Below are 26483 nucleotides of genomic sequence, written 5' to 3' on the forward strand. Positions count from 1 at the left end.
CAAAAGCTGATATTACAGAAGATTTCCCTACGAACTAGTTAGAAAAAGAGTATCTGGAATTCTCATTTGAAATAAATTTTTATTTTAAGAATTTTGGATGCTGCCATAACATCAATTGACGAACGGTTCCAATTACTTTAACAGCACACAGACTTTTTAATGTATAAGGCATAACCAAATTTAAAAACGATGATGAACTTAAAAACCAATTGTGAGAAAATGTATAAAGCCCTTACAGACATAAACAGCTCAGAGACTGACATTAGTGCAATCGATTTATATATGAAGAAATTCAACCATATTTTACCACAGAAAAAAGTCCTGGTGATATTCTTGAATACATTTTTACAAAAATAATCTAATATTATCAATATTTTCAAATTTAACCATAATCGTACTTATATTTCTAACTCTACTCGTTACTGTAGCTAAGGGTGAGCAGTCGTTTAGACTTTCTGCTTTAGCAACGTTATCTATCGAACATAAAGTGTGTGCGACATTGGATATTAAAGACAAAGACATTGTCAAAATGTTTCCCCAAACGAAAGCCAGAAAAGTTCGTTTTTAGTTTTTTCATGCGTTTATGTTATATTATTCACGGTTTATTTTAATTAAATGAAAGTTTAAATTAGGATACACATTATAATGGACTATAATGGACGTTTGATCAGGGATATTAATCTAACTGTTCAAGTATTTATCGATTTACAAATTATTATTGATATGCATCTTCTGTGCATTTCTTTAAATACTAATATGTACATATTTCTAAAGTGTTGGAAGGGGGGCGGCAAATATTAAGTTGCACACGGGCTGCCAACACCTTAGCGGCGGCCCTGGACGTAGACGTATATCCTGGCTGGCCAATCTCAGGAAGTGGACTGGTCTAACGTCAACTGATCTATTTAGAGCTGCTGTGAATATAAATAGATGGGTTAATGTGGTCGCCAACATCTCTAGAAGATATGCACCTTTAAAAGAAGTAAATGATTCTTACAACGAATTCTTACAAGGTCCTTTCGACGATGAATAAATGATATATTTATACCAAATCTTTCCACACTGCTACCTAAATTTTTTTTGTATAAAAACCTACGTCCATATTTTATGCATGCAATATCCAGGCATGGTTAAAAAAATGGAAAATTCGAGTTAATGAGACCAAATCAACCCATGTTACCTTTACACTAACAAGAGGTATATGTCCAGCAGTGTTATTAAATAATCAAATGATTACTCAGAGAAATGAAGTCAAATATTTAGGTTTACATCTTGACAGAAGATTAACATGGAGAACACATATATTTACAAAACGAAAACAATTGGGTCTCAAACTAAGACAACTTTACTGGCTTATTGGCAGAAAATCACAATTAAATCTCACAAATAAGCTCTTAATATATAAAGCCGTACTGAAGCCAATATGGACGTATGGAATTCAATTATGGGGTTCTGCTAGTAATTCAAACCTAGAAATCCTACAAAGATTCCAGAACAAAGTTCTTCGAATTATAGTCAGTGCTCCGTGGTATGTTTCGAACAACATAATAGAAAAAGACCTACAAGTTCAATCCGTAAAAACTGAAGTCACAAAGTACAGTGAAAAATACAAAAACAAAACTAGTGCTCACTCTAATCACTTAGTGCGCGAACTGTTTAATGACAACGATGAAGTGCGTCGACTAAAGCGTTTTAAGCCTACAGACTTATTAAACAGATTTAAATAAAATTAATTAACATTTACCACTACATTATTAACTTTGTTTGTTAATTATATGTTAAAGGAAGCCTCTCACTGGAGAGAATTCCTACATGTCATTTGTTCTAATAATTGTCATAAAATTTACTTATTGTTACGAGTGATAACAGATTGTAAATTAAATGGAGCTTAAAAAAAAAAAAAAAAAAAAAATTTTATGCTAAAAAATCTAGACTGCTAAGAGAGTCTATTGTCCACTTCCGAGCTACCTATGTTACATGATGTAAAAATATTTAAAAACATCTATCCCAAAACTAGCCATAGAAGGAAAATTGAAAGACCACGGAAGTCCTGACCATAGGTAGTGATCCTAACTGGAGAACATGCAGAATTTAACAGGACTCAATTTGTATACACTCTTTAGATGGTAAAAAAAACGTATTAAGTTCGCCATAATTATTGCCAACCGCCACTCATGGTGACAGCAGCAGGTCCGTCTACCTTAAAGATAATAATATGGTTTAAAATTATTTATAAATACAATTTTATCCATGAAATAATCTTACCGAATTACACTCGACCTCTTAAAATTGCCGATTTGTATTACGCTCGTGACAATTGATATTTGATGCAAAACTACAAGTTTATTTTGGTTGATTTTCTTAAATGTGACAGTTGTCAAAAGTATCACTCGTTGTAATTAAACAGTAACAAAGTACATAGCTGCTGCCAATTATTTAGATCTACGGTATCAAAAATACGCATAGCCTTGATGATAGCCAAACTTCGGAACGAGGACGGCACCTGAAGAAGAAGAAAGTACATAGGTACTTAAATTTATTCTCAGTATAATAGTGTAAGTAAGTAGATTATTCCCAGTATAATAATAATCTGATTGGACAGAAATAAACACGTGATGAAAAATCTTACTAAAATATGATTGGAAATTAAAATCAATAAAAAATAATCACTAAAATTTACATAAACAATAAACATTCGCGCATTGTAGGGTTCATACAGCAAATAAATTTTCTGAAAATTTCCAAAACTGTACATTTTATTTCTAAAAAATCTTACTGAATATTGCTCAAATTCATCAACTACGGAAAAACTTTTTTACTTCCGCGGTATAGTATGCATATTCATAAAAACTGCATAAATAAGGTAGCACCGAAACTGGTTTCACGGATTAACATCAATTAAACATTTCTCTAATCTAATGTCAGCCATTCTAACGGAACGTGTAAAGTATAAAATTTGATATAAAATATCCCAGAGGCATTAAATTCGACTTCATAAAAAATTAATGAACCGTATTTATAGATAAATCTGCTTTTGGCTGCTGGTCTTTGAGCAAAATAATTAATTTTTCTACATTCTTCGGTACAAACCATTGTGCTGGAAATGCTGAAATTAATTAAGAACCTAAATTTTGATAAGCATCATTGTGCCGTAAATGCTGACATTAATTAAAACCAAAATCTCTGATAGGCCGTGAAGATATCCGTATTCAGTTGTTAATCTTATTTATAACAGCTTTTGTTATATTTTATATCGATTTTAAACGGTAATGTGAAACGTATTGTATGATTATTTTTTGTACTTGACTTTCAAAATTGTTCTTATACATTTTAGATTATGAAATAACATAAGTAGATGTAAAGCAATGTCAAGTTCAATGGTTGTTAAAAACTTATTAGTTAAAAAATATATTAAAAATTATAACTAAAATACAAAACTGTCTCAAAAATCCGGTGCTACTATATCATGCAGTCTACACCGAAGATGCCATCTACCTGTAGCATTGTGCATCTACTGTGCATATTATAGTGTGCAGTGTAGCGATCGCAATCTGAAAATTACTGAAGGATTTAACTCTTGCTTTATTCACAATTTTACAAAAAATATTTATTCACAATTAATATACATTTTGAGGAAAATAAATGTTAAATGAAAGGGGACTGATAATTTACGAAAAAACGCACCCCTACTATTTACAGAAAAAAATTTTATGTAACCTAATTATTCATAAAGCGATACAGCCTGATTATTATTAAAGAAAAAATTCTAGCTTAAAACAGTCATGGAGGCACCCTAACCAAAAAGATTATGGTGTTATTAAGCTGAAAATTTGTTAATAGCTTAACGGTGTCTAGTTGGACAAACTTTGATGCACGGGAACGCTGGAACAGTGGAAAGTTTAATTGTGGAACAGGTTACAGGTTTCGAACGTCAGACCACAAAAACGTCCCATGTATTTTGTCGGACAGAATTTCCAACTGATTTGTTACCCTTTCATTAAACTCTCATGCAAAAATCAGTTTGCTATTTACCAATATAATTCCTGTCATTTGACATGTTCTACGTGTCGGACTTTTCAAAATGCCCAACGTGTTTGTCGGACAAACATTTTTTCATTTATATAAAGTTTGGTATTGAATAAACTTAAAAACAACCTGCTAGTTTTCACAATCATAAAATTGTCAGGATGACACGTTCAACAATTAAAATCATGCTCTACAATTAAAACTTCCCCTGTTCCAGTGTTCCCATACATCAAAGTTTGTCCGACTGGACACCGTTAGGCCTAAAAAGGTATCTTGAGTTAGTAATAAATTATAGTTAGTAATGCAAAAAAGTTTTCCACCTGCCTCTACCGAAAATATACTTTTCCGGACCTGATTGTAGGGAGCAAAGTTGTATTTTTCCTCCCTATGGAGGAAAAGTAAAAGTGACGTCATGGTATTTCATTCATGAAATATAACTTATTGACGCCCTGTGTACAATATCTATTTTCTATTACGTAAGTACCTATACATTTTACATTTATTTATAAAACACCCTGTATTTTAAAGAATGGTAAAAAACAGTAAATTGTTATTTTGATTTAACAATGTTTACATTAATAATTTGACTTATATTTGACAGTTAACGGTTATATTATACCAATTGTTAATTTTAGTTAGAATAAATTTTGTTGGTTAGTTACATAAATAAACTATTTAAAAATGAAAAAATGACTTGTTATTTGAGGAAGGTGGAAAAACCATATGTATAACATGGGAGTAAAGTGCCTTTTCCTCCCTTGAATAATTACTGCCCTCCGCTACGCGTCGGGCAGTAAACTTCATTCTCGGGAGGAAAAGTAGCACTTTCCTCCCTTGTTATACAAATAGCTATTTGTTACAAGAATATTTTTTATTTGTTGCAAAAAGAAAATTTTACAAATATATATTTATTTTAAATATCAAATCCAATGATATGGTTATCCCATGATATGTATAGACGTATAGATATCAAATTACCAGTAAAAAACAAAAATTTTCTTAAAAATGCGTTATGGTATAACTTTTACGTAAAAACACATGAAAATTTAAAAAATACTTTAAAAATGGCACCAAGATCCATTAATGCCTTATGGCTTATGGGAAAGCTGTTTACCGGCCAGCCTTGTGATTTTTGATACAAAGCACATACAGTCGACTCGCGTTAATTCAAACCTGCGATAATTCGAAACTCTCTATAATTCAAAGTTATCACGAGTTCTCTACAAAATCTCTTTATATTTCGAACTAAATCAATACATTTTTATGCACTTGGTAATTCGAACGAAAAAAATCATTGCTATATGACAAAACGACGCGTTAATTCGAACTCATCGGTGTCCAACACTCGACAATTCAAAGTTGCAGAGAGAAAGAGGCGAAAAGATTGTAGTAAGTACAGTTTTCAAACTTGTTTCAACGCTCCTTTGTTTCAGTTAAGGAAGCAAGATCCTCATTCGATACCTTGTCTACAGAATGAAAGCGACGAAAAAGCATTACAGGCACTTTTTCTCTTAAAAAAATTATTGAGCAGTCTGAGCAGCAGCAATGTGCTTTGAAGCAAAGCAGTATAATAGAGTTCTTTCGAAAGATTGATTAATTCACATTATGAATACATACATGTATGTACACGAATAACACTTAATAATTCGAAGTTTTATTTATTTTCTCTCACAAACTTCGAACCATTTGATATTTCAAACACTCAATAATTCGTAATATTTTAAGAATCCCTCGAGTTTCGAATTAACGAGAGTCGACTGTATTTAGATAGGTATATTCAAAAATTATAATGAACAGAAATAGACGCAACAATTTATTACACTATATTTTTTATTGAATAATACGTAAATTCCAGTGATTATTCATTAGTTAGATTTATATAGCAGCATTATTAAAATTAAGCTGTCCATATTTTTCTATCGTTTGGAAAACCGTGTATTGAAACAAATAACAAAAACGTGATTTATCAAAGCCGCAAAACAAATGCAATTGTGTTTAATTCAGCTACCTACCTAACGAAATAATAAAACGAAAAATAATTTATTATAGTTATAATGAAGCTCTTTCTGACAGTTATCTGTGGCTTGATGTAGTTGAAGTGTTCATTTTACGAGGTAGAGCGTAAAAATATCGTAATAATAATAACGTGTGATCCAAAATTATTGCCACCATAGGTGGCTCTGAACGACAGAGATAGCTATACAGTGCATGTCTATTATTAATTCAGATATACTTTCCAGTTTACGTCAACTTTGACAGATATTTGTCAGTGTACGTACGTCAACTTAAAAAACACTATAATTGAACATAAAAAGTAGCAGAGGAAGCAAAATTTTAACTTTATACGAATTAAAAGGTCTTGAGATTGGGTATCTTTTCAACGTGTTTTCAATCTTTATTCTTTGTTTGGAAAAGTGATCATAACAACACTGAATATAGCCGCAGTTGGCCGTGACGTCACACTCCGGCGGTCTTTCAGATTAAAACAAGACATACGTATTTTTTTCCACGGATAGCTTTGATCCCAATAATTGAGGATCGCTCGTTAGTAGTTAACCAGTCAATGATCTGGTAATCTGGTCGGAGAAGTATTTTCAACCCCATTTGAAGATGTGAAGATGAGAATGTATTTTTTATGAGATTTTAATTATGGATGTTAGGATGTTTATTTATATATATGACATGATGGATGAAAAAATATCCGGAAAAAATATAAAACAGTCAAAATAGTCAAATTTGATGAATAGACGAATCAAAAATAGAGGAAAGCAAAAAATGAACGAATCTAGTTTATGTGTTTACTACAACTATCTCAGATTAAAACTTTTTAATTTACTTCGATTAAAGTAGCCAACTACATTACCAGAGATCATTCCTAGTCTCTAGAACACATCCTTTATACATGTTTCGTTTATAGTCTAGTATCTTTCATACCTATTCCTTTAGTTTATTTATTATATATATAAAGTTATTTTGTTATATTTTGTTATATTTTGTCATATATGTGATTTGGGTTAAATATTAATAATTTCAGATATAGAATCTACAACTCAGAGATTGGACATTCTTAATGATACACCCTGTAAACATAAACATTCATGTATAAATTTCAGCAAACGCAAATTTTGGCGAAGTCTCGTCACTCAGATTTCAAACGTACAAATTTTAACGGCATTCTTTAAGTAACATCGTGACAATGAATCGGCGAATACAAATGTTTGACGATAATACAATCTATCTTGGAAGTTTCGAATAGAATCATGGATTATTTCTTGAGAAACTCCCTGCATTTCAAGACGTATGCGATCCTTTATATCATTTAAACTAGTTGCTCTGTTTACATAAATCCGGTACTTAAGATAAGCCAAATAAAAAATCAAGTGGTTTCAAGTCGGGAAATCTTGTAGGTCATTCAATTGCACCTCTTCGACCACACTTCATCTCTGGAGAAAAAACTGTATTCAAATATTGTCTACCAATTTTATGATACTGTGCATATGCGCCATCCTGGTAAAACCACACTGTCATATTTGGAAATAAATTGATTATTTCAGGAATATTTTGATGCTGGAGAAGATCAAGGTATCTTACACCGGTAAGTGCGCCATAAAAAAAACGGACCTATCAACTGGTTTTTTACTAAACATTAACTTTTTGTAGATATTGGGTGTGAGTCTTATCCATCCAGTTTGGATTGGAATCTCACCAGTATCGGCAATTGTGTCTGTTAACAGTAGTGTTCAAGTTGAATGTGACTAAATACAAGGGAATCTAAAAAGTCGTTTTATCTATCAATTTTCTCTAAAACGGTTTCACATAACTAATATCCGATTAAAATCATCTTCTGTTAATTCTTGGTGGTTTTGAATTTTATAAGGATGGAACTTATTTTTATGTAAAATGTTTTGTACTGTCTTCCTGCTAATACTATGTATGATTTCTTTGTTACGTAGATGTTTTAGGATTTTTTTGAACATCTAGAAGGGCGTCTACAGTTTTATCTTCATTAGTTGCAGTTTTTGGTATACCATATTTTGGGCGATCCTGTACATTACCTGTTTCATTAAATTTATTAAAAATTTTAGATACCGTATACCGTTGATCTTTTTATAGGACGTCTTTAAAGATTTAAATTGTTAAAAAGTTGACTTACTCCTTCATAAGTACGTTTTCTATCACCATTATCCCATTACCAATTAACATTGTATCTTAGATTTGTTCTGTTTCTGATAATTTTGATATTATTCTTAAAAAAATTGCAATGTAATAGGCTTTTTCATAAGTAATAAGGTACTTTTTTGATATTGTTGAAAAGAGAAAAAAATGAACTTTATGATTTATCACTCGACCTATATTGATACGCTAAACGCTGACGTCACATAAATTTGGAATGTTATGTAGAAAATGCAGAATATCGTCCCATTTATAAATATATTTAATCATAAATTTTATAATTTTATATTTATTGGTTTCAAAGAAATTACCGGGTTTCCATATTTTTCCGCTACCCTGTATATGTACTTGCTTTCTTTGTCGGAATGTAAACATGAAATTTGTTTTATGTAGGTTGTAAATCCCTCGTAAAATTACAGAAGTTACAAACCGAGGTGTCATGAATCATTACCATATTATAATTTGCACACTTCATACGACAATGAATTAGGTTATTTTCGTGGGTAACAAACCATTTGCTGACGTAAATTAAAATAAAGAAAATTGGTCTTTAGTTTGATTTGACAAATGTACTAACTAGGACGTAACACAGTAAATTGTCTAAAAAATGACTTTACAAGAATGTAAAGAATGTATACAAGAATGCATATACAGCTACAAATTGAAGAAGCAAAAATCTATTAACTCCTGGTTTTTACTCAAACTTGCGTTCTAGATAAAGAATTATACAACATGGGTCTATATATGTCATGCTGAATGATAACTTAGGGCTTAGGCTATCCACTCTCTGGTGAATCTGTTGGTCTTTTTAAAATGTTACTGTACTTAATTTAGACATCTCCCTCTTCCGTCCTGATCCCCGGACGGAGTGTAGTGGTCGACGTGATGTCGTGTATTGTCCGTTTCCAAAGATCTCTGTCTCTGGTCATTTCTTTTAACTCATGCATAGGTCTGTTGCATATTTCCGTAATTTGATCTATCCATCTTATTGGGGATCTTCGTCGTGATCTTCGGTCTTCTGCCTTTCCTTGGATAATAAGTGTTTCCACGTTTTCTGTGTTTGCTCTTCATGTGCTGGAGAGACGTTTATTGACCTTTAGATTATTTAAAATTGGATTATTTTTGTCCTGTGGTCGGTCATTTAGACATAAATATAGTCAGTTGTCTAGGTTATCATAGGTTTTAATAATTTATTTAAAATATTATTTCAATTTTCTAGGATCTTAACGCCTTCTGTTAGAAATCAAAGGGTGAACTATATCGAGTCATAAGTGTCCATCTTTCACCGTAAAACTTATCCATCGGCGAACATGTTATAATAAAGTATATGCATAATTTGTATAATATTTTGTATTTGCTATAATAATAGCAAATATTTTGTAATTACAATAACCAAGTGCCAGTACGCGTAGGAACATATACACAGATATTTGCCTAAAATATTGCAGACATATCTATATAAAGAAAGTTGCTAGATAAATCTGGAACAGACTTTGTTATTGTTGATGGCCGTCCAGCTCCAATATTGGACCAGAAATTGTCCTGCCTGAAATCTCTGTCCACCATATTTATAACCATAGTAGGTACTTACGTTGATTATTTCATTCATAGGAGATTCTGACCAATAGAAAGCTAGAGAAATCTAAATTAAATTGATTATTTTTTAATGATTTTAACTTTCAATCGTATAGTAAGATATTTGATCACGTGTTTAATTCTGTCCAATCAGATTAAAATTATACTGAGAATTATCTACTGTAGAAAATTACCGATAGAATTTTTTTAAGTAGATTGTTTCTGTTTAATGGCAACCAGTTTCCTAGAATTGACAACTGTCACATTTAAGAAAATATCCATAATATACGTATTAAAAAATAATCTTACGAATATCACACGACAGTAAGAATAAATAAGAAAATAATGCTACATTTTTACTCAAATTTGTTGTCATTGGGCAATAGCCACTCGAGCCCTGCGGGCTCTCGCGTCTATTGCCAGACAACAAATTTTCGAAAAACTGTCGCATTATTTTCAATTTATTCTCACTCTCTTGTGATATTATACCCGATTATTTTTTAATGATTTTAACTTCCAATCGTATAGTAAGATATTTGATCACGTGTTTAATTCTGTCCAATCAGATTAAAATTATACTGAGAATTATCTACTGTAGAAAATTACCGATAGAATTTTTTAAGTAGATTGTTTCTGTTTAATGGCAACCAGTTACCTACTTTTGACAATTGTCACATGAAAATATCCATAATATACGTATTAAAAAATAATTTTACGAATATCACACGACAGTAAGAATAAATAAGAAAATAATGCTTCATTTTTACTCAAATTTGTTGTCATTAGGCAATAGCCACTCGAGCCCTGCGGGCTCTCGTGTCTATTGCCAGACAACAAATTTTCGAGAAACTGTCGCATTATTTTCAATTTATTCTCACTCTCTTGTGTATTATACCCGATAATTTTTGATAATTTCCCGTCGTCAAGTATACTACGTCAGATGCCCATCGTTGCTATGAAAAAATACATTCAGTGACATTAATGACAATTAATGTTTTAAAAATTATAAAAGTGATGACTTTCAACCGTAAAATATTTATAACAACTGTGTGTTTAATTGTACTAATTTGTACTTACATAAATAAATTACAATAAAATTTTGGTTTTTAACAGTTTTATTCATGAAATAATCGCAACAAATTGCACTCGATCTCTAAAATTAATATAGAATTTTTTCCCTCGTGACATTTTGACATAATTTCACATTTAATTTTTAATTTAATTTAATTTAATTTTTAAATTAAAACTATCACAGTGTCACTCGGGAAAAATTCAGTAATTTAGCTCTTGTGCAATTACTACTGATAATTTCTGAATACTCGAATTAATGGTGTTCCTGTACCAATGGCCATAGTGTTGTCGAGATACTTTGTATAAATAAAAAAAATTCAAGATAAAAGCAAAAATTAATAATACCAAACAATCATGAGGGCCTCTAGAGAATTTCTTACACGGAGGCGGAAGATGAAAAATAATTATTAAAGTGGTCGATAACTAGATATTAAGAAATCTTTGGTTTCTACTATTTGGCTTAAAATTACTTTATATAACTGCCCTTGAATAACCAATCTATTATATCATTGGAAAATATTCACAATAATACCATTACTTCAACATATTTACATTTTGGAAAACACAGTGTAAAAACCTTGTTGGTATTTATATTATTTATATATATCTCAGACTGTTTACACTTACGTGAAAATGATTTTAATATAGGTACAGGGTGCTGCAAAAAAAGGTGACACCGTCTCTAGGATAGGTAAAAAAACTGTAAAATAATTGGGGTTTGCTTAGTAAAAAATTTTTATAACGCCATCCGTTTTCAAGATACAGGGCGTCGAAGAAAGAAACATTTTACACATTTTTCACGATTTTGTCGAAACAACTGGTAACATTATTATAAAATTTGGTGGGTTGTAAGAGTTAGTTATTGTGCATTTTTTGAAATGCAATTATGAAATTTATATTCATTATTGGTACGCATACAGGTAATGGTCTGAATTCTTTAAAGAAAAAAAAAAAGATATTACCTACCTACGCCATTTTTGAATTCCTCGTTCAATGTGAGACAAAAAATATATCCTCCATTTTTTTTATACGACGCGCCTTTTATTGCAAAAAATAAAATATCTTAACGCTTCCAAAATATTAAGTTTCTACAAGTAGTTTCAAAGGAAAAGGCAACACCGTCTCTAGGATAGGTAAAAACTGAAAAAATGTTTTGTAACACCAACCATTTTCAAGGTTAAAGAAAACGCTTTTACACATTTTTTGCGATTTTTATGATTTTTACGATTTTACGAATAGGCATTCATAGATAAACTTAATTAGAATACTTTGAAAATATTAAGATATTTTATTTTTTTGCATGAAAGAGGCGCGGCGAATGAAAAAAAGCGAAGATAGATTTTTTGTCGAGGAATTTAAAAATGATTTCTAATTTGAAATATCTCAGTGGCGTACTATTTTCTTTTTTTTTAATTCAAACCATTACCTGTATGCGCGCCAATTATGAATATAAAATTATTGATTGTATGCAAGAATGCACCATAACTACCTCTTAAAACGCACCAAATTTCATTACAACGTTGCCAGTAGTTTCGGTAAAATCGTAAAAATGTGTAATTTTTTTTCTCTAACATATCTTGAAAAAGGACGGCTTTACTAAAATTTTTTACTAAGCAAACCCCAATTATTTTTTAGTTTTTTACATATCCTAGAGACACCCTATCCTATTATCTTTTTTGAAACACTATATAGGTACGTATCTTTTATGATCTTATTGTTATTTTTTGTTTCAGGTTTTCGGTTCCAAGGCAGAACTCCAACTTCACACGCAAGCGCATATGCGCGAGGCCAAACCATACAAATGCTCACAGTGTTGCAAAGCGTTCGCTAATAGTTCCTATCTGTCACAACATACTAGAATACATTTAGGTATAAAACCATATAGATGTGAGATATGCCAAAGGAAATTTACTCAGCTCAGCCACCTACAACAACATATACGCACGCATACGGGGGACAAACCTTACAAGTAAGTATGATTCTGCTATATTTAATTTATCTACTAGTTCGTGAACACTATAGAGCATTTCACATTAAGAACGGAACGTTACGTAGAAAGGCCTGCGTATTTCTTATGGACGATAGAAGCGCGCCGATGTCACGGCGTCTGATTAGAATGAATCGTATATCGGTAGTCTAGTAGCAACACGTACCTGAGAGGTTTGGCAACACTGATCTGCATAAGCCAAACGTTCCATTCTTAACGTGAAATGTAGTAGGTATAGAAATGTCAGAAAAAACGAAAGTCAGATAAGAGAAGTCAAAGATGTTCACAAAAAGATGATTGCGACAAAATCTCCTTATTTAGGTAAGATCATTTGAAGATGCCGAAATAAATATTAAAAGGTAGTGTAGTAACTGCGAAATAGTTTCAATTGCAGAGGTTGCGGATAAAACGAGATCGTGCCTCAATGCAGACCTACAGGTAATGCTAGTTCTTCCGTCTGTAGGCATAAATGTTACGCTAAAATGTTACTTTAAGATATCACGGGAAGCATTAAACAACTGGAGAAAAAAATATACAGTAATGGGAATAGAACTTGGAAACAAGTACATAACAAATTTTTTCTTCGCAGACGATCAAGTGATTATGGCAAATGATAAGCAAGACATAGACTATATGATTCGAAAGTTAACCGAAGAATACGAATATTGGGGACTTTAATTAATATAAACAACACAGAATATCTTAGAATAAAGCACGAAGAAAGAGACCCAAAACACTCGATTAGAGATATAAAAATATACGAAGAATTTAAATAACTAGGGCTAGTCATAGCTGAGGAAGGAACATCGAAACGGGACATCCAGCAGAAAATACAACAGGGCCGAAATGTGGTACAAACACTAAACTTGTTACTTTGGTCTCCTAAAATTAGTTTACAAACCAAAATGACAATCTACAAGTCGGTTGTAGAACCAATTTTGACTTACGGATCTGAATGTTGGCAAATGACGATGAAAGGGAAGAAAAAACTGGAACTAGTAGAAATGGACTATCTAAGAAGAGAGTATCAGATATCCAGACTTGACCACATAGCTAATGAAGAAAAAGAAGGAGAACAGGAAGGATTTACAATACCGTAGATACAAACGATGAGCGATGGCCAAAATAGACCTTAAACTATATTCCTATTTTCCATGGAATAGAAAAAGGAGGGGAAGACCAACACTGGAAAGGAGAGAAGGAATCAGAGGAATAATGAGAGATAGAGTCATAAATGAGGAGCAATGGACCGACCGAAAAAGGTGGAGATTGAAATGCGGGATGTAGCAGAGGCTGTAGGACCAAGATTTCGAAGTCTTAACTGAATCATCGTAAACGAACGTAAGTTAACACAAAAAATACTCGTTCAAAATGCAATTGATAAAGATGTCTGTATACGTGGTTTATAGTGTACTGCGCCTTCCGGTTCCTATTTTCCAGCCACGTCGATCTATCCAATCTCCTGGTCATAGATCTTACTCAGACATTGCTTTTTGGATTCCACTTATCCAAGGAGTTTTCTGTCTGCCTCTTTTTCTTCTTTCCGGGGGTTGCCACTCCATTATCAGCTTTGAGAGTCGACGTTCCTCCATTCTTTGTACATAGCCATACCAACAAAGTTGTTTTTCCTGGATTTCATCTATTATGTTTGTTTTTCTATTCATAATATCATACTCGTTCATTCGTTATGTGTGAGACTCTAGAGACGCAGGCCGATCTTCGTCAGAAGTCTATTTCCAATGCGGGCAACTTCTGTTCTGTTCGCTTATTCAGTTTCGTCAGGTTTCACATCCATACAGTAACAAGCTTTTAAAGATACTATGGTTTGTATTTTAACCAAGAGGAGTGATTCAAATTTACCGCGCTGTATTGCTTGTTTGTAATTGGTCCAACCGCAGGCAAGTTTACTCCACTGTTATAAAATTTTGACACTAATGACATTTATCAAATTTTGACATTAGTGACATTTCATAGGTTAATTAAGTTATATCGGCGATTTTTGTGTTTTCTGTGTTATTCCTTTAATTTTTAGATTGTTAGTCTGCTTTTATATAGGGTGTCCCAAAAGTAGCGGAACGGTCGAATATTTCGCGAACTAAACATCGGATCAAAAAACTGAAAAATACGTGTTCAATCATTTTCAAAAATCTATCCAATGACACCAAACACCAATCCCCACTACACCCCCTGGAGGTGGGGTGGGGGGTAACTTTAAAATCTCAAATGGAAACCCCCAGTTTTTCTTGCAAATTTGGATTCGTTACGTAAAAGTAGGCAACTTTTATTCAACACATTTTTCGAACTGTGGATAGATGGCGCTATAATTGGGAAAAACGATTTATCCTGACACCATAGGTAAATTATAGAAACGGTCTAATATCTCACGAAATACACTTACAAATGAGAAACCAAAAAACAAATTTTTAATTTTTTTCGAAAACCTATCGAATAACACTAAACATGACCCTCCAACCCACCCCCTGGAGGTGGGGTGGGGGGTAACTTTAAAATCTTAAATATCAACCCCCACTTTTTATTGCAGATTCGGATTCGCCATAAAAAATTAAGCAACATTTATTCGAAACATTTTTTAAAATTTCTGATAGATGGCGCTAATAAATCGTATTTTTCCAATTAAAGCGCCATCTATTAACAATTCTAAAAAATGTTTAGAATAAATGTTGCATAGTTTTTCGTGACGGATCCGAACCTGTAATAAAAAGTGTGGGTCGCTATTTAAGATTTTAAAGTTACCCCCCACCCCACCCCCAGGGGTGGGTTGGAGGGTCACGTTTGGTGTTATTCGAAAGGTTTTCGAAAAAGATTAAAACTTTGTTTTTTAGTTTCTCATTTGGAAGTGTATTTCGTGAGATATTAGACCGTTTCTATAATTTACTTATGGTATCAGGATAAATCGTTTTTCCCAATTATAGCGCCATCTATCCACAGTTCGAAAAAATGTCTTGAATAAAAGTTGTTTATTTTTACGTAACGAATTAAAATCTGCAAGAAAAACTGGGGGTTTCCATTTAAGATTTTAAAGTTACCCCCACCCCACCTCCAGGGGGTGTAGTGGGGGTTGGTGTTTGGTGTCATTGGATAGATTTTTGAAAATGATTGAACACGTATTTTTCAGTTTTTCTATCAGATGTTTAGTTCGCGAAATATTCGACCGTTCCACTACTTTTGGGACACCTTGTATAAAAAGCAGTTGTTTTTGGAACTATTTAGCGACATATTTATTTTAATATAATATTTATGGATTACCGTTGAGGGCCGACTAGATCAACCAAAAAAGAAGATGTATTTGTTTATTATTCTAGTGACTTTCTTGGGTGTGAATATGTCTTTTTAGTTTACTCCTCCTGGTTAAAAAATAAACTATAGTATATGTATAGCTGTGTTTTAGTTTCTTTTGATATGATTTTTGACCAAAGTAGTGAGGTCAAAGCTTCAGTTACTTTCTTTCATTTCATAATTCTTACCTCTATTTTGAATTCTGTCCTTCCACTTTGTTAGATTCTCCTTCCAAAGTATACATATAATCACAGCTTGGTTCGATAGAAGGTCGAAGAAAACAATTTCAGAACCTTATTATCAAACAGATTATTGTAAAAAAAGACATACGAAGAATCTAATATTCTACTCTAAAAAACTTAGTTTAAAAAATAAATAATTAGTATTAGAGTATTATATATAGAGCATTATTCAAAATAGATCGTGATACTCGTATTAAGCAAGCTTCAAATTTACTTTTTATTTCTAAATATAGATATTAAAAAACTTTTTATACTTACCTCTGTTTTAAAATTAACATGATATTAAAGAGTTTTATGTAATAAATGCCATATCAATTATTTTCCCAATACAAACCTTTTAACGAGCCACAAGAGCGAAAGTTTTTTAAAAGACAAACGCCTAGTTCTTATTATTATACCGACCTTGATCTTAAAAATGTAAACTACTTCTTACATATTATTCAAATAACAGACAAAAGAATTATATTCTATCTTGTTTCATAGACGTAGCGATCAGGATCAAGGACAATCTTGATATAATGTATTGAAAATAACTGAACAACTTTATTAGTGTATAATTTTTTCTTTCGCCGAAGGATAAGGAATATTCCTATTAACTTTATTAGAAACAATATTTACACTATTATTAAAAAACCTATAGATTCGGCCAATGGCAAAAAAAGGTCTTCTTCTTCTTTCTTTTTGTATAGACATTACTCTGTTTTTTCAATGTGCCTCCAGTAAGTTGTCGTTCCATCGTTTTCGTGGTCTTTCCACTGATCGTCGTCCTATTGGGGGACCGTCTCTCGCCGTCCTTACTACTCTATTTGTTTTCATTCGACTTATGTGATCATTTCATTCTAGTCTTCTGTTACTTACCCCGTATTAATGTTATCCACCTTGCATCTCCGTCGTATATTTGAGCTTCTAGCTCTGTCCCATAATGTCTTATCATCGATTTTCGAAGGGTTTTTATTTCCGCTGTTTCGAGAAATCTTTTGGTCCTCTCTGTTAGGTTGTGTTTCTCCGCGTATGTCAATATTCGTCTGATGACTGTTTTGTAAATTCTGCATTTCATTTCTTTTTCAATATTTTTATTTCTCCACATTGTTTCATTCAGGCATCCTGTACTCAGGAGTTGGACTACAATGATCTCAGGATTATATCGAATTTATACTATAAACAACGAGCAAAAGTACGTGTTAACGACCAGCTGTCAGAGACAATTGAAATCAGACGTGGAGTGAGACAGGGAAGCGTGTTGTCGCCAATTCTTATTAATGCCTACTCGGAAGAGATCTTGAAAAAAGCTCTTGAGGGTGAAACAGCTAGAATAAAGGTAAATGGAGTTCCCATTAACATCATTAGATATGCGGATGACACTGTCATCTTAGCTGAAAATATTGGGGATCTTCAGAGGCTGGTGACCAGAATAGCAGAGTTTGGACAAGAATACGGGCTAACAATGAATGTCAAGAAGACAAAGTTTATGAGAATATCGAAAACTCAAAGAAATAACGAAAATCTCTTCATAAACGGATCCAATATCGAACGAGTCGACCAATATGCATACCTTGGAACAATGATCAACTCCACAGGAGATTACTTACAGGAAATCAAAATCATAATAGAAAAGGCTAGAGCAAATTTTAAGAAAATGAGAAAAGTGCTCTGCACAAGAGATTTGAAGTTGGAGCTAAGAGTTCGGTTGGCTAGGTGCTACGTTTTCTCGACTTTGTTTTATGGAATGGAAGCTTGGACCTTGAATGCTGCATCAATGAAAAAACTAGAATCATTCGAGCTGTGGGTGTATAGAAGAATTCTGAAAATATCGTGGACAGAACACGTTACAAACAAAGAGGTTCTGAGAAGGATGAATAAAGAAATGGAAATCCTAAATACCATCAAAACAAGAAAATTGGAATATCTCGGACATATTACACGTGGAGAGAGATACAGCTTGCTCCAATTGATTATGCAGGGAAGGATTTAAGGAAAGAGAAGCATATGGAGACGCAGAATATCGTGGCTGCGCAACCTGATAGAGTGGTACGGATGTACATCGAATGAACTTTTTAGAGCAGCCGTCTCTAAAATACGAATAGCTATGATGATTGCCGACCTCCGCCGCGGAGATGGCACTTAAAGAAGAAGAAGATCCTATACTCTATTTTCCCTATTCTCTTGATATGCCACTTCTGTTGCGAGCTTTCTGTAGCTAGATAGAGTGATGCCTAAATATTTAAACTCCATCACTTGTTCTATTATCTGACCTTCCAGCTCTAATTTACATCTTATTGGATTTGCTGTTATGGCCATGCATTTTGTCTTTTTTGGGGAAATTAACATGTTCAATTTTCTGGCGGTTATATTAAATTTGCACAGCATGCAGCATACGTAAACCATCTTCACTTTGAGAGATTAGTATAGCGTCTGCATAGCAGACGCATGCTTATAAAAATTTCAATACTTTATTCTGATAGTATCTCATATTACTGTTGGTTTTTATTGGACATGTTTGTGTTATCGACATCATTTCTTTTTATAGTATTTCGTTCTAGTTTTTATTATTAATATTGAAATATGTATTATATTATATTTACTGGTGTTCTTTTTCACTTTATTTAATAAAGATGTGATTTTAATAATTTCCACTGTGTTGTACAGTTGTTGTAAAATTTTAATTACCTGTTAACAAAAATAGTTAAAAATACAGAAGAGACATAATAGACCAGGGCGCATCTGTAAAAATATTAGTACATTTGGACGTTGAGAGGTGACTCAAATTTTTTTGCAGAAATTGCTTGAAAATAAATCAAATAATAATATTTGAGTTATCCTCCCTCTCAAAAAGGTCCGGAACATTGTTTAAATAATCAAAATGTCAAAAAAATAAGGAAAAATTCGATTTTTTTCTTGGTTTTTTGATTATAACTTTAAAAGTATTCATTTCCGAGAAAAGTTGTACTGACATAAAAGTTGCGTAATTAAATTTCCTACAATATAGAATTAGTTAAAAATTTAAAAAATAGTCACCCTTGTTGCAAAATAGCAATAATTGTGAAAAAAACATATAAAAACAAGTATTCGCATTTTACGTTTTTCAACCATTTATGCTACACTTAGGACCTTCATATTTCACCCTGAGAAACTTTGTGATACAGTAAAACAATACTTTAAATTTCATTAAGATCGGTTCAATAGATTTTGCAAAATAAATTTTGCAATCCAGCTTTCGTAAAAAAAATTCATTTTCTCAAAATGTTACAGGACTAAAAATAAAGCAGATAGCAAGTTGAAAATTTTTTTGCATATAGAAGTGTACTGTACCTTTAATTTGCAATTTTGCAAAATTAAAAACGATTAACACCACGGCGTCAGGAATTTTTTTAAATAAACATTAATTATTGGTGCTACGCGCAGGACAGCGGATAGTTTGCTCTGATTGGGCATTCCAATGACCTTTGATAATGATTGATACATTTTAATTTTTATTAAATTTTGATATAAATAAATAAATTTGTTTATTGCAAAATAAAAACACATACTATATCCTTTGAAATAACACTTTTATTAGCAAAAACTTTGTTTGTTCATATATTCTAACTTAAATAATAAAAGTTTATTATTTTTAAACATATGCAATTGTTTAAGCAATATTTCACAAACAATAATAAAATTAGTTTGATTTTTGTGGAATTAAAATATTAAAATACAACAAAATATAGAGTAAGATAATAATATATTACATAATGATTGGAAGAAATTTTGGTGGAAATCAACTTGTGTGAATCGAACACCGCTGTCCTGCGCGTAGCACCAAAAATTATTGTTTATTTCAAAAATTTTCTGACGCCGTGGTAATTAATCGATTTTAATTTTGAAAATTGCAAATGGAAGGTACAGTACACTTCTATAAGCAAAAAAAAAATCAACTTGCTATCTGCTTTATTTTCAGTCCTGTAACATTTTGAAAAAATGAATTTTTTTTGCGAAGGCTGGATTGCAAAATTTATTTTGCAAAATCTTTTGAACCGATCTTAATGAAATTTACAGTATTATTTTACTGTATCATGAAGTTTTTCTGGGTGAAATATGAAGGTCCTAGGTGTAGCATAAATGGTTGAAAAACGTAAAATGCGAATACTTGTTTTTGTATGGTTTTTTCGCAATTATTGCTATTTTGCAACTAGGGTGACTATTTTTTAAATTTTTAACCAATTCTATGTTGTAGTAAATTTAATTGCGCAACTTTTATGTCAGTACAACTTTTCTCGGAAATGAATACTTTTAAAGTTATAATCAAAAAACGAAGAAAAAAATCGAATTTTTCCTTCAATTTTTGACATTTTGATTATTTAAACAATGTTCCGGACCTTTTTGAGAGGGAGGATAACTCAAATATTATTATTTGATTTATTTTCAAGCAATTTCTGCAAAAAAATTTGAGTCACCTCTCAACGTCCATCTCAAAACAGATGCGCCCTGGACTATAAGCAAATAAGAAGTATAATCGCATATGGGACAGAAAAGGCGTAAAAAATAGTAATCCTTACTCTCAGTTATATGTTATTCAATTGTTTAATGTTCAGTGCATTGATTTGTGTATTACCTTATAACAATTTGTGTACAATACTTATCAGTGATCCTTCTAAAGTATAATGTTTGAGAATAAATTTATTCTTTACGACAATCAAAGTTTGTTTTACCGGACTTTTAAATATATTCATACTCTTTGTAATTAATGCTCTTTGAGTATACTCAAATTTATTTATTTATGTAGATGTCGACACCCCGGCTGCCAGAAAGCGTTCTCCCAACTCAGCAACCTGCAGTCACATTCTAGATGCCACCAGACGGACAAACCCTACAAGTGCAACTCCTGCTACAAATGCTTTAGTGACGAGCCATCGTTGCTCGAACACATTCCAAAGCACAAGGAGAGCAAACACCTGAAGACTCACATCTGCCAGTACTGCGGCAAGAGCTATACCCAGGAAACTTATTTAAGCAAACACATGCAGAAACATGCAGAGAGGACCGACAAAAGGCCGCCCATTGGACCTAGTTTGGGTATGTTTGTTATTAATTTATTAGTCAAATAATGAATGTGTTGCATGTGTGAGTCCATACTAGTGTAGTAAAGAAAAGAGAGACGTTCTCACAAACAATTTATTTTACTACTGACGACCGGTTTCGCTGTTTACAATTTATACAGCATCATCAGGTCCGGTTAAAGTAAAATCAAATGCTACAAAACAAAAAACCGAGTTAGTTATGTGGTCTGGTTTGAATAAATTTTTAATGATACAGCCAATATCAAAGTACATCTGTCAAAGCATGCACATGAATACCCACATGTACGCGCGCATGGTGTACAATCCTCATACTCACAAACATGCACGCATCCATGTGCAGCGGCAAACTATAGTATGTCAAGTATAAGATATATACTTACTTTCCGGTATACTTTCTTATACTTGACATACTATAGTTTGCCGCTGCACATGGATGCGTGCATGTTTGTGAGTATGAGGATTGTACACCATGCGCGCGTACATGTGGGTATTCATGTGCATGCTTTGACAGATGTACTTTGATATTGGCTGTATCATTAAAAATTTATTCAAACCAGACCACCTAACTAACTCTGGTTTTTTGTTTTGTAGCATTTGATTTTACTTTAACCGGACCTGATGATGCTGTATAAATTGTAAACAGCGAAACCGGTCGTCAGTAGTAAAATAAATTGTTTGTGAGAACGTCTCTCTTTTCTTTACTACACTAATTTATTAGTGTTTAAGGAAGAGAAAAAATAGTATGTCAAAGTGTGTAAAAGGTATTCATCTCCTTAGCTAAGCACTTTCGATAAAATTGTCATCATCGGAACTAATGGTTAGTAGAAGATAAAAAAGTACCACTATTTAAGGTCATGTGCAAGAGCATCTTAACAATATCTAGCTGCATTACAATATATACTGTATGCGTATGCACTATGTAGTTGTCCTCAGTAGGTACCACCCCCAAACAGAAAAACAGGAAAAACGGCTACACAAACGTTACATACACATTAAAACTTTTTTCATGGCGTGGGCATATCACCCAACCATCATGGCCGAAGAGGAATAGCTGACTAAGTCTGAACTGAGTGCATATGTAGTGCATACGCATACATGATTATATATTGTAATGCCGCTAGATATTGTTAAGGTCTCATGCACATAACCTTAAGTAGTGGTACTTATTTATCTTCTATTGACCATTAGCATTAGCTCCGATGATGACAATTTGGTCGAAAGCGCATAGCTAAGGAAATAAAAACTTTTTACATACATCGACATACTATTTTTTCACTTCCTGGATTCATTCAAGTGTGTACAAAATTTATTAGTTTTTCAACTATTTATTATTGTGCTATTGTTCGTCCGCTATAACTTTTCCCATGCGATTCATTTTCAAACAAATTAAGTCAAAACATAAAGTGAAACGTACGCCGATGTGTGTATAGTTTTTCTCAGAGGCTTTTTCAGTGTGACGCAAGTGACAGAAAAAAGGCACGTCCGTGATACATACACATGTATAACGGTTATTCTAGTTGTTGATAGATGGCGCTATAATCGAAAAAAAAAGATTTAGGTTTACCGATTTACTAATTATTTACCTATTACATATCTATACGACTATAATTTAAAGTTCTTCTCAGTCTTTCAGTGTGTCATTAATGCTAAAATATATGATTTTAGATTCATATCATAGCATGACATTTTAATTAAAACTGACAGTTGTCAGAATCGTAATCGTAATTTGGTATAAAAACAAATCAATTGTGTTTATTTCATTTATAAAAAGGTATGTACTTTGATTTGTATAGTTTTATAAATTGTACAGATTATAGTCGTATAGATAATGCATAAATAATTTTTTGTTCGATTATAGCGCCATTTATCAACAACTAGAATAAATGTTATAAATTATTTTAATCACGGACGTACCTTTTTTCTGCCACTTCCAACTTAATGCGTTAGAAAGAAATCGAAAAACTGTGATGCACTGAAAGATGCCTATGAGAAGGAGAATAGTATATAGTATACAGTATACAAAATGTATATATGTACTTACACATCGCCGTACGTTTCACTTTATGTTTTGACTTAATTTGTTTGAAAATGAATCGTGACGCATGGGAAAAGTTATAGCGGGCGAACAATATTATTTACGTCGGTGTTTCTCTTTATAATAACACTTAGATAATTAACTATCTAGTCAAGTAAGTATATGAAAGTCAAGTGTCTTGATTGACAGTTCAGTCGTAAACACTTATGAGTTTGAAAATAAAATACAGAATATGAAGTAAACATGATATGCCTAAAACAAAAGTACACGGATCGTTATTTAAACAACAACTCAATTCACCGCCTTAACGAAGGATATGAGTCATAAAAACATTAACGGATCATATCCGAATATGTGAACCTAAATATTTGGAACTAAAATTGAAACATAGCTGACAAGCGTTGAGACATAACCATTGTGCTTCAAGAGACGTCAAGATCAAGCTATATGTATGTACGTCCAACAACAGGAACCAAAAGATAAAGCGTTCTTTCCATATACATATCCGAATACGAAACATCTCAGCAAGACACAACGTCAAGTTAAACTTCGAACTAACTAAGACGTTACGGGAAAGTCGAATGTGGGCCAAAGATCCAAAAGAACAAGGCAAACTGTTGTCTTAGTCACCAAAATTTATTCGAAGAAACTTTGATTCTTAGTAGAATATTACCAGAGAACGACAGTTCTCGCCAGTGGCGCACAACCCCCTACACGCGATACTATATATACACGAAATTTTCGATTTTCTAAATCTGACTGAATTGGGATAACTGCCATTTTAAAGTTCAGGAAAAGACTCACCCATCCATATGTCAACCATCTATTTTGGTCCAAGGCTATGGATTTTACGGCCCTTCCTATTTAGGGTCTGTTTTTCGTTCTCGTTCCCAAAACTTCCAAACATTTCGAAAATTTAAGTCCGACCTTTGCGGCTTCTGATAGTACTGATCATTACCTTTCCAACGCATCTCTAATTTTGAAAGTCGGATATACCATTCACAAGTTACCGAGCTCAGAAGTATGACTCAATTTTTATTTAAAAAGGGGAAATGTTTGTGGATATGTATGTATTTATGTATGTATGTATGTATGTATGTGGAAAACTTACACCGATTTGAACTTTTTTTTCTGTGTTTGAAGAGGGGGTGAGGGCCGATTCAGAACCGGTGTAGTTTGTGACTTTTGGCCACCCATAAGCCAGCTATAGGACTTGGTAGGTACAAAACCCCATATTTTTTGGGGGTATATATCTTCGGTTCAAGAAGAGACAGGAGAACCTCAAATACACAAAATCAATAGTGTCTAAGCCGTCAGGATCAGACATACACACGGCTCAGTATAGCCGAAAAACTAAACTTTGAAAATTTTGGTTTTTCGACAATTACTCAAAATTTCAACCTACGAATTACGCCAATAACTGAGCGTTTGTAGAAGGAGTCTATACTCTAGACGAATCTAACGGTGTATACCTCATATCCGGGAAAATTCGAATTTTTATATAATTCCTGTAATAGCTTCAGTTATCATACTTGACCTTAGATGCATCAGATACTATTTGTCAATACGTTTTAAACTCATGTTTAGTGATCACAATCGGTTAAGCCGTTTAGAAGATATTAAGCTACAAAAGTATAATCCAATTAACGATTATTCCCGAAATGGTTTATGTAGTTGTAGTGATTACGACGCTAAATTTGATCTGACAACGGGCAATCGGAGTATATTTACCGGCCATCCCAATATTTTTTTCAAGCAATTTCGAATAGAAAAAAATAGTGTACATTTGATGTACACTAGATCATTTGGGAGATAATGCGACAAAGGTGACCATTTATAAAGCTTAACATGTAATCGAGAAACATTGCATTCAACTTCATACATTTAATTTATAAATAACTTTGAAAAACTCCCGATACAAGAATAAAAAACCGCTTAACGCCGTAAAAATTAGTGGCGCATACAATATTCTAGCTACAAAAGATCTGATATGAATATTACGTGGCGCGAAATTGTATTTTCATTTTGATGCAAAACAAAATTCTAGTTTTATTTTAAAAGATTTTTCCATAATATTTGTTTGCTAAATTTGAAGTAAACGCGCCACAAAAGAGGTTCAAAATTCAAACTGTATCAAAGTTACTTTTTTGTGGCGCTTTTACTTAAAATTTAGCAAATATTATAGAAAATCTTTTAAAATAAAACTAGAATTTTATTTTGCATCAAAATGAAAATACACTTTCACGCCACGTAATATTCATATCAGATCTTTTGTAGCTGGAATATTGTATGCGCCACTCATTTTTACTGCGTTTAGCGGTTTTTTTTCTTGTCACTAATATATGTACTACTATCCATGGCTGTTCAGTGAGCTTATTGGCATTCAATAATTACACTTCTATAAAAAAAACTTTTTATAATACCACGTTTCTATTATTTATAGAAGACAATTAAAAATTATAAACTATTTTGTTGTTTAGAAAATTTTACATGTCATAGAAAGTAACGCGATCTATTATGAAAACTACTAGCGCCATCTTTTGAGAAAAGTGAGAATTAATTTTACCATATAAAATTTAGAATGGCTTACAATTCCAAATAAAACTCAATGCATCCATGTAAAAGCTGTTGAATATTGCATGGTCATCGAGTTCTGAGTTATTCTGAAAATTTAAGATCTCTACTAGTCGGGAAGTGTATTTAAAATCGATTACAAGATTTTTCCCGGACGAAGTGACAAAGAGACAGACAAAGAACAGTCGAAGTGTATAAAACATGGTAAAAATACCCAATTAATTTTAATAATCAAAAAGAGGTCTGCATTTTAACAGGATCTGGTTCTCCACATTACGATATACAAAACATCACCCCGGACGCATGTACAATTTAAATACGAATTGGAACCAACTAATAGATCCGGGAATATTGCGTCTATACCCGCTTTCGCATCAGATTTTATAATGTTTGCCGCTACTATAGACGAAACGTCAACAAGAACTAATTCCCGACCAAGCCGATAA

At 32.5% G+C, this 26483-nt stretch overlaps 1 protein-coding gene across 2 annotated transcripts in view; it reads left to right on the plus strand.

The window, feature by feature from the left end:
• LOC114325201 (zinc finger protein rotund-like) overlaps window positions 1-26483 on the plus strand; it is a 1204079-nt gene that overhangs the window by 1152499 nt on the left and 25097 nt on the right. For both annotated transcript variants that reach the window (XM_050656281.1, XM_050656282.1), the window contains exons 6-7: window positions 12579-12814; window positions 21134-21423. In XM_050656281.1, the coding sequence (XP_050512238.1) occupies window positions 12579-12814; window positions 21134-21423 (526 nt within the window). The remainder of the gene's footprint in view (window positions 1-12578; window positions 12815-21133; window positions 21424-26483) is intronic.

The sequence above is a fragment of the Diabrotica virgifera genome, chromosome 7, assembly GCF_917563875.1.
Source record: "Diabrotica virgifera virgifera chromosome 7, PGI_DIABVI_V3a".
NCBI classification, from domain to species: Eukaryota; Metazoa; Arthropoda; class Insecta; order Coleoptera; family Chrysomelidae; genus Diabrotica; species Diabrotica virgifera.